The sequence below is a fragment of the Panthera pardus genome, unplaced genomic scaffold (genome assembly GCF_024362965.1).
Source record: "Panthera pardus isolate Hobbes unplaced genomic scaffold, ASM2436296v1 HiC_scaffold_27, whole genome shotgun sequence".
NCBI classification, from domain to species: Eukaryota; Metazoa; Chordata; class Mammalia; order Carnivora; family Felidae; genus Panthera; species Panthera pardus.
The window spans coordinates 112,806,090-112,820,525 of NW_026526843.1; the positions used below are offsets into that span (position 1 = coordinate 112,806,090).

The 14,436-nt window shown below is 37.2% G+C and overlaps 1 protein-coding gene across 6 annotated transcripts in view; it reads left to right on the plus strand.

The window, feature by feature from the left end:
* The window catches only part of AP1S2 (adaptor related protein complex 1 subunit sigma 2), a 28,466-nt gene extending 16,417 nt beyond the window's left edge, over positions 1-12,049 (plus strand). For 2 of the 6 annotated variants that reach the window (XR_002072002.2, XM_019417980.2), the window contains one exon: positions 10,761-12,049. Coding sequence is in view for 4 of the 6 variants with exons in the window: in XM_019417980.2 (XP_019273525.1) it covers positions 10,761-10,808 (48 nt within the window). In the remaining 2 variants the exon portion in view is untranslated. The other 4 variants (XR_008418322.1, XM_019417976.2, XM_019417979.2 and 1 more) reach the window with 4 other exon arrangements.
* The last annotated feature ends 2,387 nt before the right edge of the window (positions 12,050-14,436 follow it).

Genomic DNA, 14,436 nt, shown 5'->3' on the forward strand with positions numbered 1-14,436 from the left:
TTGTGTTGCAATCTCACATTTTCTCTTCTATTTTCTTCGATGCTGATCCTGATCTACTAAATTGATTGCATGAGGCCTAAGACTGGCACCTGCAAAGAGCATATTCCTAGCCGTTGGTGGTGATTTTTTTTTCTTTAAAAAGTACTTTCTGAAAAATTTCAAGGTTTGAGGGTTTTTTCCCCCCTACTGACACATTCTTTTACATTTTCTTCTATTGTTTCCTCTATTGCCTTTTTTTTTTTTTAAATGTCCATTATAGAAGAATGAGCAAATACAGGTACGCACACTAAAACATAATTTTACCCATCAACCAGGGACGATTAGATTAACTCAGTGGTTCTCAACTGGGATGGGGAGTGGGGCAATTATGCCTCCTCATGGAACATTAAACAATGCCTAGACATATTTTTGATTGTCACAACAGGCAGTGGAGTGCTACTGGCATCTAGTAGCACCAAGGATGCTGCTAAGCGTCCAACAGTGCCCAGGACAGCCCTCCTAGAATAAGGAATTTATCCAGCCTCAAGTATCAGGAGTGCCCTGCTTAAGAAACTTTAGTTTAATTTAACACAATAGGATATATATACAAAGATTCCATTTACATTTTACAGACCATATATCTTTTCAATATAATATATAGTCCAGAGTATAAATGATTGGCTGCAATGAATCAAAAGCAGGAGGGGGAAAAAAACCCTAAGGACAGTAAAAGAAGGACAAATGTGCTTAATAAGAACATGTAAATGGCTATAAAAATCACCTCTGTGAGTCAATGAAATCACCCTTACTTGATAACCAGTGCCTGGGGAGATAATCTGTGGTTGACTTCAACACCTAACCCACAGCAAAGCTTGTGGGTTGTCACTATATAATTTCGTTTCCTGAACAATAACCAAATCTGTTGATGTCTGTTAAGGTAATTGAGTTTTTACATGGAAACAGAATTGAGTATACCCTGCAGGCAGTTAGAATATTTTTTTAATTTTCTGCTGTTTTCCCCATTCACTTTAGGGATTTGATCATTTTTTTTTATAGGAGGAATAATTTAAATGATCAGAATTTGCAAATACAGGCTTTTATTGTACATGCAGACTTTTTTTTGTTGTTGTTCTTCTGTACCTTACTAGCCTTCAAGAACTTACTTAGCAAAGATAGAGAGTTTGAATATTTGAAATTCAGTGATTCAAAGAAATCTTTTATGTTTTGAAAACCCTAATCAAATTTAAAGCATTTCAAGTCCTGATCCAAATGGAAGACCAAGGCAAATACAATACAGTTACCCTAAAGTATGCTTAAAACTATTTCAAGTCTAAAGTGATATTTGCTAATTAGTCTGGTTTTTTTAATTTGAAAAGTATAATTAACTGCCAGAGAAAGTAATTTGTCCTTAGTATTTTATAACTAATAGGTTTTAGAGCAGGGTTTACAAGATGGTAGTTATCCCTATCATTTTTTTTTTTTAACGTTTATTTATTTTTGAGACAGAGAGAGACAGAGCATGAACGGGGGAGGGTCAGAGAGAGAGGGAGACACAGAATCTGAAACAGGCTCCAGGCTCTGAGCTGTCAGCACAGAGCCCGACGCGGGGCTCGAACTCACGAACCGTGAGATCGTGACCTGAGCCGAAGTCGGACGCTTAACCGACTGAGCCACCCAGGCGCCCCTATCCCTATCATTTTTAAGACAAACTTTTGAGACGTGGAATAGAAATAGATCAACAGCACAATAGAAAAAGACAACAGTAGATATAAATAAATAATTCAAAGATGAAAGAAAATAATTCACAGATGAGAGAAAAAAACAAATGGCCCTTTTATGTAAGGGAATGTAAATTAAAATATGAATGATAACTTCTTTTGGTTCTTGGATTGGCATGGATGAGCAACCCTCTTGTCTGCTGCTTATGACCACTTAAACTTTGTAGTCCATTTTGGAGCATGAGTTTGGTGCTGTTAACAGTTAAATGTGTACACCTTTTGACCCATCGGTTAAATTTCAAGGAATTGTGTCCAAAAGAAATATACAAATACACTAAGACTCAGTATAATATTAAGCCATTGGAACTTACCCAAATGTTAATCAGTGGGAAATAGGTTAAGAAAATTATGCTACCTACATACATGGAACTGTTAACCTGGCTGTAAAAGCAATGAGATTGATTTCTATGTAATGATAAGGAAAGATACTCACAGTATATCAATTGAGGAAAGATCTAGGAGTGGGACATTAACTTATCAGCATTACCTGTGAAAATGTTTGAGGTCCCCCTCCCTTTTCTAGAACTGTAAAACAAACATGTACTAGAAGTAGAAATATATTTTTAATCTACAAGTTTTTTAAATGACAAAATGATGCTGTGTGAATGGAAGAGTACACATTGTGTTATTCCATTAGGTAAAAGGTAGAATTTGCTAAAAAGAAAGTTCCAGCATATAAAGTGAGGCATTTGTATGCTCTTGGCCATTTTAGACCCTAACTATCTGGAACAACCATATTGCTCTTGCCAATCGTTGCTAACTTAACGTCAGAAAACTTTCTGACTTTACTAGTGCCTCACAATTGCTGATGGAATACGACTGACATGAGCTGTGTCATGAAAGGTACCTTATGAGGGCTTTTAGTTCTTCTCTTTCTATTCATTGCTAAACATAGATCTTCGTGAATTTGGATCTTCTCTGGCCCTTTGGTCTTTAAGGACAAGGAATAGGGTTCCAGAGTTGAGAGTAGGAATTCTGCCACAGAATACAGTGAGGGGCAGTAAAAAGGACCATTATATTCTAATGTTTTTTTTGAGAGAGAGAGAGAGAGAGAGAGAGAGAGAGCGCGCGCGCGAGCGGGGGAGGGGCAGAAAGAGAGGGAGACACAGAATCTGAAACAGGCTCCAGACTCTGAGCTGTCAGCACAGAGCCCTACATGGGGCTCGAACGGCGAGGTCATGACCCGAGCCTAAGTCGGATGCTCAGCCGACTGAGCCACCCAGGCGCCCCTGGACCTTTGTATTCTAGAACATGAAGGACAGGATACTACTTTTAGTACAAGGAATAAGTGAAGCCCCTCTACAAGAAAAACGAATAAAGCAGTAACTTCAAATTACAGTTACTTGTATTTTTCATTAAATGTAAACTATTTTCTCTTTGTGTACTAGAAAATCGGGAGACTAGGTTTTCCGTTTTGGATCCAATACCAGTAGTTAACTTAAGCACTCATCTCAACAAGACTTAAGTCTTCATATAAGTGCTAGCTTACCAGATTTCATTACAGTTTCCCAGATTGTTATGAGTTATCGGCCTAGTATGGTGACTTTCTGGGAATTTTGAAGGTGATGGAGTTTGTCTTAGCAATGTAGGCAGTTTTAAGAACAGGTGTCACTTAATTCCTCTCTCTGCTGTGTTTGTTAACCTCCACTTCCCGCTACCTCTGGTTCTTTTTGTAGGGGGTTGAGAAAAAAGTTACTCTTAGTATGGAGGAAAGTTGAACATACATGCACGTACACTAAGGAGAAGGAGCAAATGCAGACAGCGATAGACTAAAGGGGAAAGTGTATTGGCAGGGTGAATGGGAATGGAATCAAAAGCATTGGTCTTAGGCAAGACACATCTTCCTCCTGCTAGGAGGAGATAACTGAGTAAAGCTGTAGTTTGTTTTTTCCTCATCAGCTGGATGAGCGAAATTGAGAAAGTTGTCATTTTCTTTGAGAAACTCGAGAAGAGCTGCTAGGGACGGAGGAGAAAGAGGAGACGTAGATAACCTGAGGGAAATGTTGAGGGTTTGGAATAGACTTAACTGGGGAGTAAATGAGTGAGGAGTAAAAGGAATGCCCAGGACTGTAGGCCCATTTCAGGTTGAAAATAATGTCTAATCTCTAATCAGAGAACAGGTCTCCAGAGAATTGGTACTAAGGGCAATTTGCGGTATTTGTGTAATAAAACAACTGTATTAAAAAAATGTTTGCTTTCATTCTGGCCTCTATTCCCCCGTATTTGAAATCGCTGATGTTTTAGTGTATTAAGAAACTCACCTTGCCTGGGTAGTGGAAAAAGATAGTAGTTCTGGTTCTGCACAGGACCCCTTGTGCATTATGACACGCTTGACTCTCACCCTCCCCAATTCTTAAGTAAATAATTATTCCATGACTCATTAGATGTACTGATAGTGTGAGGGCCCAGAATACTAGAGTTATATTTAATCCGCTGTCATATTTTCTTTGGATATTAAAGAAAAAAATCATTTGGCTAATGTGGGCATATCTATCATTCAGCTTAAAATTAACCCTAAATGTTAAGTGGTCACTAAGGCATTTATAGCACAGCTTTTTCAGACTGTCTCAACTGAGAAATTGTTGAAACATGTTACGGTAACTTAAAAGTGGTAAAAGGATACATTATTTGTGTGCATTTTAGGGTTTCTGAAAGAATATTTTTCCAATGAAGAGGGTTTTCTCCCTGTGAAGAATATTCTTCACACTTGATGGATGCTAATTTCTTGTTTAAGTATACTTAATATGGATCATTGGCTGTTTAGCATCTCCCCTTTCCTTTACGAAGTGTAGTAAGAGGCCTGTCAGACGTGCCGGGCAGTCATGTTTGAGAGCTGTTTGTTTTCTTCCATAGTAAGTCTCTTCTGGGGAGGACTGCTGGTGTGCTCAGCTCTACTTGGGACACTACCTTTCTCTTTTCTTTCAATGGGCATAAGCTCTCCATGGTTGGTTTTTGCACAGTGTGTATAGAATTAAGAGAAAACAAAAAGATTTAAAGCTATAATATAAAGGTTCAAAGAACTGCTATTTAGGTGAAAGGTTGACAGACTTAAACTTTTCTTGTTCTCTCTCCAGAAAACAGAGAATATGTATCACAGCAAGAGTTTCATTGGGTGTAAGAGAGCGTACTAGAATACGTGCTGGAGTTCTGACACGCATCAAAATGTAGTAGGACCTATGAATTCAGTTTGGTTTTTGTCAAGTTTGTTATTTATATTTTAGTATTACCTGATAAGTCTGATTCCATTAAATTGTAAGGGATAGTCCCAATACTTCGTTTAACTGCTATTTTCATAGGGAATTTTACTCTGCTAGTCATTCATCGTTGGGACTTAGAATTTTTTTTTTTTTACACAGAATATTGAACTAGGTTCAGAGGTTCTTTGACAAAAAAGTATTAGTAAATACTGTGAAGCGCTAATGTCACTGATAACAGAAATAGAATTCCCCTATGCAAATGAGAGCTTCCATAAGAACATGAAGCATTTGGGGTTTATTACATTATTTTAACTTGCTGGTTCATTCCACTGTATTGAGTGAGGAAGAAGGCACAACTGTCTCTTGAAAGTGTTTAAGAATTATCTGAGGATTAAAATTTAACTGGTGCTTCTCAGATACTTTTATATTTAATGGTTCTCGTATGAGAGATCTGTCACATATTTGAACGGTTTACATGACTTTGTAGCCTAACATTTCAAAATGCCGAATTTAATATTAAAATGAGGATATTTTAGAAGCACTCAAATGAGCAATTTTAAACTTTGAATCACAAGCCTTTTGGCAGGGGTAAAATCCCTTTGAGAGTCTAAAGAGCCCTGGGCCCTCTTCTCAGGAAAATCTGCACAGAATTTTGCCTCTAGTTTTAAGGGGTTTGTGGAGTCCCTAGAAATCCATCTGTGGACACTCTAGGCTCAGTTTAAAACCTCACCTCAGGTTACCTCGTTGACATGAGAAACTTCTATTTACATAAATTTGTAGGCATAGACAGTTGACATCTTTTTGGAGATTTCTTTATAATCTATCTTGAGGATTATTTAAAAAGTAATATCCTCAGTCTTAAAGGCATTGTCTTTGGAGTTTTTATTGTTGTTTTTTTTCTTTTTGTTCTGTTTTTTTAAAGCTAAGTGAACCATGAAAAACCTCCATTGCTACTTAAAATACCAAATGGGTGACTGCTTTTCCACTACTTCTTGGGAAAGATTTTCCTTTAGGATCTGTAAAAGAGTTTATGGTCACCTTAGGATGTAACGATTTTCATTAACGGATTAAATTCCTTTACTTTGTGTAATAAAATCCTGACATACTTGAAGACTGGCGGGAGGTAGTGTTCTAATTGAATTTTCAGTTAACTCAGTACTGACCAGATGACTTTACACCGAAAATCTTTTCAGCCTGTTAGTAAATACAGTGCTTTTGGATTTTGTAGGACATAGGTCATTTTGATTATCATTATATGAGGTTTTTAAAAGAGGAATCTGAACTCCTTTAGCACTGTTTATAAAGCTAAATATTCAGCCATAGACCAAAGAACAAAAACAAAAATTTAAGTTTCCATTTTCCTTACTGTGCAGTAAACATTCTAGAAATCTGATTGTGTCTCTCAGTTTGTATACTGTATAAGAATATATGCATTTCTTTTGTAGCCACGTCATGAATATTTTAATGTCCCTGTGTACTAAATGACTACTCATCGTGTATGCAGAATTGCACAGAGGAAATAGAGAGCTGATATACTTATGAAAGAAAATGCCCTCAGCTTGGTGACTGATTATCTTGTATAATCATTTCAGAATCAATACCTTCACCGTTGTAATTTTTTTTTTCCTGTCGTCATTTCTCTGTTTGATTTTCATTCTATATATGATCTTGATATAGTTTATTCCTGCTCTCAACTGGTTTAATTTCTTCTTGAAATATGGCCTATGAATGTTTTGAGTAGTATTTCACCTTAAACACGTCCATGATTCATCTTGTAAGAGGAAACGTTAGCAATCGTTCAAGTTTTTACCAAAGAGCATATAGCAGAAGTGCTACAGCAGAATAAACGGTGCCGTAACATACAGTGTGACTTGGTCTTCAGATGTTGGGGGAGAAAAGAAATTCTATATAGTGTGACTGTATTACAGCTCTCTGTGAGCTAATGTATTCTGACGTATCACATAAAAGTATATTTGGAAATAATTCAAGAAAGTAAAATCTGTACTATTACATAATATTTAAGGGTGAAACATTCACAGTTCTTAAGTTTGTAATGCCATGTATATTGGATCACATTTGTGCCACACAATATTGAACGGTCCCTTTAAGAATGATCAGAAAACTGTGTTAGAAGTCTCTTCTACAGTATCTGTTGTTTAATAGGAAATAACCTTTTCAAAATGTTAATACTGAGTTTGTTTATATAGTTAAAATCCTAATAGTTTAAATACTAGTATTTTACTAGTGATGGTTTTATAATATATTAAGTCTTCATTTAAATACTTAATGATTTGTTAACTATAGTTTTATATTCTAAATATTAAGACTTAATATTGATTATGGTGTATAGTTTTAAAACGTGCAACTTATTATAAAAGGAAAAGTATCCAATAATTCATTGCTTATATGTAGAGAGTTTAAAGCCTGATTAAGTAAGCTATCATTAAACCAATTCAAAAGATGCTCAAACAGGTTTACCACTGAAAGACGACCTATGAAAGTGTCTATTAGGCAGGTATGCAGACCAGTTCTTTCCATTCTCACTGTACTGCATGACATTTGAAGCACCTGGATGGGCTATCAAATGAGAAACTTAGCATTATACCTTGAAAGCATTGGGAGACACTGGTCTTTCATTTCCATTTTTGTCCTCTGCCCCTCCCCCAACCCTGCAATATGTTATTCATCTGGTTTTAATGCTGAATATGCATTGTCTCATGCCTGTTTGCTTTGGATGCTGTGTGCTGAGCTGTAACAAGATGTTGCTTCTTTTGTTATTTGTATACAGCTGCTTGCTTTAAATTAGTAGATTCTGAAATCGCTTTTCTTGCACGTCTAAAATAAAAGTATTGCATGTACTTTGTCTCATGTGAATGACTTTTTTCTTCTGCATCCCTTTTGACAAATATATTTTACACTTTAGTTTTTCCAGGTAATTTTATTAAACATATTTAAAAAACATAAAAATGGTTACACTGGCAAATTCTGTTCAATGTACAGTTCAGGACTGTTAAGTATATTCACGTTGTGCAGGTGATGTCCAGAAATTTTTCATCCTGTCATACTGAAACTGTAGCCATTAAACAACTCCCCATCCCTCCCCTCAGCCCTTGGTAACCACCATTCTACTTTGTTTCTATGAATTTGATTACTTTAGAGAATAGTTTTTCTAGGTAATTTTGAGCTACAATTTCAGTGTGAACATGGCAAAATTACATTTTATATTATGAACACAATTTGTAAAAAAAAAAAAACAAAAAAACTAATGTACAAATAGTACAAGTCTCAAGGAATCAAATATGTAACTGATTGCTTTTAAGTAGGCCTTTTGGAAAGGACATACATTTTAAATAATGCATATGGGACACGTAACATGGTTCTCTTCAGGAAATGCCATAGAGGATTACAGGCAGTAAGGACATAGGGGAAGTCTGACCAGCTCCGGGGAATAGAATGGGAGTCATTCTTACATGGATAAGTGAAGAATGTTACCTGCATGGAGTTCAATGTAGCATCTTTTAATAAATGCATTAAAGGCTATATGGCGTTTTTAAAGACAATTTAACATTACAGTTGACCTTTGAACAACGAGTGGGTTAGGAGCGCCAACCCTCCCAGGCAATTGAAAATTCACATACACCTTTTGACTCCCCCAAAAACTTAACAGCCAACTGTGGACTGGAAGCCTTACCGACAACCTCAACATTCAGTTAACACCTCGTCTGTATATGTATTATATACCATATTCTTACAGTACAGTAAGGTAGAGAAAAAATGTTCAGAAAATCCTAAGGAAAATAGAGTTACTATATGGTAAAAAAGTCCGCAAGTAAATGGACTGGTTACAGTTCAAGGCCTAAAGGGAAACGATTGTTTTTAAATTGTTTCCTTTATTTAAGATATATGTGATTCAGATGTCAGTACAGTATATGTAATGTCTGAGGCTAAACATGAGAAGTGAAAGAGACTGGCTTACATGATTCTTGGGACTGTTGCATCTTTCCATTAGACTTTCTTTAAACTGTAGCGTGAAAACTCTGAGACCTGCAAATAAAAGAGAACCTTTGTGTGCACGTCGCTCAGCTTCAGCAACCACCAGCTCAGTACTCCTAGTACTACGCCTGTTTCGTCATCCATTTCCCCCACCCCCATTTTTGCCTCAGTATTTTAGAGCAAGCCCTGGACCTCTTATTTCATCTTTAATCCTTCGATATGTATCACCAGGAGAAAGAAGTACCACAGTCCTCCCCCCGCCCCCAAATTTGACAGTAATTCCTAATACTTGTTCCTGGTTCAATTTCTCCTAATTGTTGAAAATGCATTTCTATACTTGGTTAGAACCAGATTTCCAACAAGGCTCACGTGGTATCTGGTTGATGTCTTTTAAGTCTTTTCATCTTTAACAACTCGTCTGCTTTTTTTCCTTGCCATTTTTTTTAAACTGAGTCACCTATGTTGTAGAATGTCCTCCAGCGGGTTGTAATCTTGTGGCGCTGTTTAACTTGTTTGCTTATCCACCATATATATTTTGATGTGTAGCCTGGTTAAGCTGAGGTTTCGTTGGGGGGAGGGGTGGCGAGGGCAAGAATACTTCAGAATTTTTTTCTTTAACCAAAGCTGATTTCTTACCCACTTTTCATTAGTAAACACACCTACCAAAAGGTTACCATAAAAACTTTATATGCAGAGTTGATTTATAGTACTTTATTTAGTACTAAATGCTAAATACCTTCAGTTAGGTCTCAGTTGTGTAATGTTATCAGTTGACATTTTTTTGAGCACTTTCTAGAAGTCGGGCACTAAGCCTTCTCCCTCAAATCTCTATATGAAGGTAAGTACTATCCAAATACGGAAACAGACTAGCGTTTAATTTACTTAAGATTATTCCATGTGCTGCTTTACATGCAATTAAATCTAACGTGTGGATTTGTGGTTTAATATTGTTCTTTTCCTTGTTTTGTGCTGTACCATAATTAGGATGCAAAAGTAAGTTAATTTGTTATTGGATACTAAAAATTACGTTTTCTCCATTAAATTCTAGTATGCCTTTTAACTACAGAATTATTGCAAGTAACCCCTGAATCTGACCTGGTCCTATTTTGTGATGTGCAAAATCAGCCACTTTGGAATATTAATTTTTTTCTAGATATGCCTGCTTTGTCTTGTCTTCCTTTGACATTTAAAAATGAATATTGATTGTTACATAGGACAAAAATGCCTTTGTCCCCAGGTATTCTTTCTGTGTTGCCTCACCAAAGCCATTGGTTGCCTTGGAGAGGTCTGGGAAGGTGAGTTTCTGAAGCCATGCTGCTGGGGACAGTTAAGTTAAAAACTGAGTAAAAACTCAGAGTAAGACATTTCTATGAATACACATGACCAAAAAAAAAAAAAAAAAAGGCCATGGGAAACACCATTGAAGATTCAGAAGAACTTGGGGTTTTCCCTGCTTTTTATTTAGGGGAGGTTTTGAATTTTAACACAAAGATAACTTACTTTTCCTGCAGCTAATTCAGTAGCAATGATTTCCTAAATTGCCAGCAGGCTTGACTGCTTTTTGTGTTATAGCGATGGTACCCAGCACATTGGTAGGTTAATTAGTGAGTATTTAATGCATGCTGAAAATACCCTTCTGTGGTCTTTTGGGGTCCACAACCCTGAATAACCGCCTGCTCTCGGTTTTAGACTGTGCCCAAACCAATGAACTGCTTGCATTGTTCTCTGAAACTTGCACATCCCTCCGTGTCAATTTCACACTCTCAAGCTTCCCCGGATCTGCTTACCAGAGTCTCACATTTTCCCTCCACAGGAAGCTGAAACCCCACGTAGTGTTCTTGAAGAAATTGGACTGACATAACTCACCTCCCTTGTTGATGACTTCTTGTGACATTTCACACACTGTAGATGGTCACTGCCTTCATGTCCATGTTAGCTAATGGTATAAGATGACGTCTTGTCAGTATTACTGTTTTGCTAAGCTGCTTCATTCAGGCCTACACACACAAAAAATTTTTTTAAAGGGAACTTTGGTTAATCAAGTGATAACTTAAGGGACTTAAACATGAGTTAGAATGATGCAGAAAAAGAAAGGTACCTTTTCTGGATATTTTAGTTTTTAAATCTGTTTCTCTCAATCTGATTATGTATCTATGAGAATGACACAATTAGGCAATCTACATTCATTAATTACGGTCTTTGGCAAAGGAAACTGTTAAAAATTATATGAAACCTGGTTATATGAAACCAAAGACTAGTGTGGGACATTTCAGTATATCTGAGGATAAAGGGAATTGATACATATCAAATGAATTAAAATTTAACTGTTTATGTTGAAACTTTAAAAAAGAGAACCAAATTTATACCAAAGACCCTCATTGGAAACTACATACTTAAAGGGAATACACAAATGACTAAATTGAAATGGTGTGTTTTACACTAAAAAATCTTTCCCTGGCATTCCAGACCTGGGACGAGGAACAGAGAGCGACTAATAGTGAGCACGTTATTTTTAAGGCCAAGGAACATTCAACTCCTGAGACAGATTTTTTTGTGGTCATAACCATGTAGTGACTTAGATGGTTTTTGATGCCCCCAAATAAAAAAGGAAACATAGACGTAACCTGGATTTCTTCATAACAGTATCTTACAGAAAACATGTTTCTTCTCTTCACAGAGTGTTGCTTAAGTCATTGTTTAAAGCACGAATATTCCTTCCGGGGTGCTTGTTAGAGCCAAATTTATTTAGCTTCCCTCCACTTACAAGTGCTGCAAACGTTAGGGCAGCTTCATTCCCTTCCATGGCACTGCCTAGTTACCAGAAATCTTCTAAAAGCAGACACCACCTTTCATATAAAAGTGAGAGCCGAATGAGGTAAAATGGCATTAGTGGGCCCTATATTTTTTAAAGCTGTACAATTGTTTCAATGTCACTTTTATACATACTTCTGTGTATGTAAACATGTCTTCATGGTTTACACTTTCATTTGTATCTGCTGGGCTGGATTAAGCTTTGTTGTGATTGTGACCGATACATATTCAGGCCATGTTAGCACTGTCTTATCACATCACCAATTGGTTGTAATAAATGTTCAACGTATACCACTGTAGTGTGTTTTTATCTTTCTCTTTGCAAAGGTTTATCAACTATGGGGAGCTGCTTAAAGAGTTTTACATTTTTTCAGTCAAATGTCAAAAATTCATCTCCGTTTGAATGCGGTTGCTAAAAGCACACACAAGATAAACGGTGGAAGATGTAAGGAGTCTTCATGTACTTCAAGCTCATTAAAAAATAATGTGGATTCCATGCTGAGAGCCTATCCACACATTTATTTTCAATCAATAAATGCCGCTTTTAAAACCTCGATGCAGTTGACTTTTCTACTCTTTCTGAGTGAGCAACTCCTGATTACTCCAGGTAATGGAAGGTACTGCACATCAGCCACATCAGCCGGATCCCCATTCCCCCCAGCCCCGGAGAGGCTAGCACACTTGCCAAAATGAACTGATGTTTGCAAACTACTGCCTGATATAAGCAGCAACTCAAAACTTCGGTTATCATGATAGTTAAGGGACCCCCTCCTAAGTGCAGATGGGAAACGTTACATACTAAAGCAAGGATAGTAAAGAACAAAGGATCAACTACCATCAAGTTTCTAGTCTGCTAAAAAGATACTTGCAGACTTAGTCTCCAATACTCAGTTGGTTTATTCACTGGAAACCGGCCTGATGGGCTTCTGCTGGCAACGTAGAGCTGGAATTTTTAAATCATAAATAGAAATCACGTTATAAATTTAAAAAACAGTAATACATTTAAGTTCAAGATGCACACTTGAACGAACCAGTCAAGTGGTTTAAAAACTGCCCTTTCCCTCCCTCCACACAATGCCCATGAATGCCCAAGGGAAAAGACCCCATCACCTCATGATTACCTCGAGCCCAAGCTGGTGTTTATCCCGATTTGTCCTCCCTGATCCGTGAAGGCTATTCAGCTCGGAATACCACCTTTAATTGTGTATATCTTGACTATATTTAGGAAAGTACTGAAGAACACTGGATTTAGGGATAGTTATTCTGCATTAGTGAGTCCAGTAGATAATGACAGTTTTCAATCGTTTTTAGGGTAAAGCAAGCATTTAAAGCATTGAACAAATCAATTTGTAAGGTAAAATGACTTCTGGACCATACTTTAAAAAATTTTTTTATAATGTTTATTTGTGAGGAACAAAGTATGAGTGGGGGAGGGGCAGACAAAGAGGGAGACAATCCAAAGCAGGCTCCAGGCTCCGAGCTATCAGCACAGAGCCCAACACGGGCTCAAACCCACGAACTGTGACATCATGATCTGAGCCGAAGTCGGACGCTCGACTGACTGAGCCACCCAGGCACACCTGGACCATACTTTCTTCCATAGACTACATACTGAAGAACTCATTTTTTCGTTGTTGTTTTTTTTTAAGAACTCATTTTCAACAGATAACCACTCAGAAATCCCAATCTTGAAATTTCTTTTCCTCTGTTGGCTTCAGTATTTTGTGCACCCTTATTTCCAAATCTCAAGTTGCCAAATGCCACATACTCTGAAATTCAGTATCTCCAGTATGTCAATGGAGAGGTTACTAAGGAAATTAAAAACATATGAAGTATGAGAGCATCTTTTCTTCTTTGTGATCTGAAATCTAAGAATGGTATTTTTTGGCCTTAAGCCTTTTTTTTTTCTTTAAACAGGTCTCTGACCATTGTTTTTTAAATGAGAATTCCTTTAACAGTAGGCAGCAGCAACGATCCTAATTTTCCTGAAAATGACAAAAATAGGATTTACCTCTATATAAAGAGCTCCCCAACACACTATAAAAAAGATGAACCCCCCCAGTGGAAAACCTCCACCTGAGAAGGGGCTGTGAATAAGGAACAGGATGGAGAGGAAAAACTGACTTTACCTTTCAAGCACTTTATTTAGTTCTTTAATGTTTATTTTTGAGAGAGAGAGACAGAGTACAAGCGGGGGTGGGGCAGAGAGAGAGAGGGAGGCACAGAATCCGAAGCAGGCTCCAGGCTCCGAGCTGTCAGCACAGAGCCCGACGCAGGGCTCGAACTCACAAGCCGCGAGGATCATGACCTGAGCCGAAGTCGGACGCTTAACCAACTGAGCCACCCAGGCGCCCCTCCTCCCTTTAAGTACTTTAAAGCAAAGTGAGTTTTAAAGTCAAAAAGCTGCTCAGCTATTGCATGTAGAGAAATCCAATAGATTATTAATAAAGGGCAAACAACCAGATTTAACAGCGATTAAATACAGAAAAAGTGTCTGGCTTAACCAATACATAGAGAAACAAAGAGTTAACCATAAAATTTACCAAATTGGCAAAGATTAAAATTTTACCAAATTGGCAAAGATTAAAATAACTTGGTGTTGTGGGAATAGAAAAATTCATTATTGAAAGAGTAAAATTTTTGCAGCCTTTCCAGAGGGCAATTTGTAAATGCTTCAG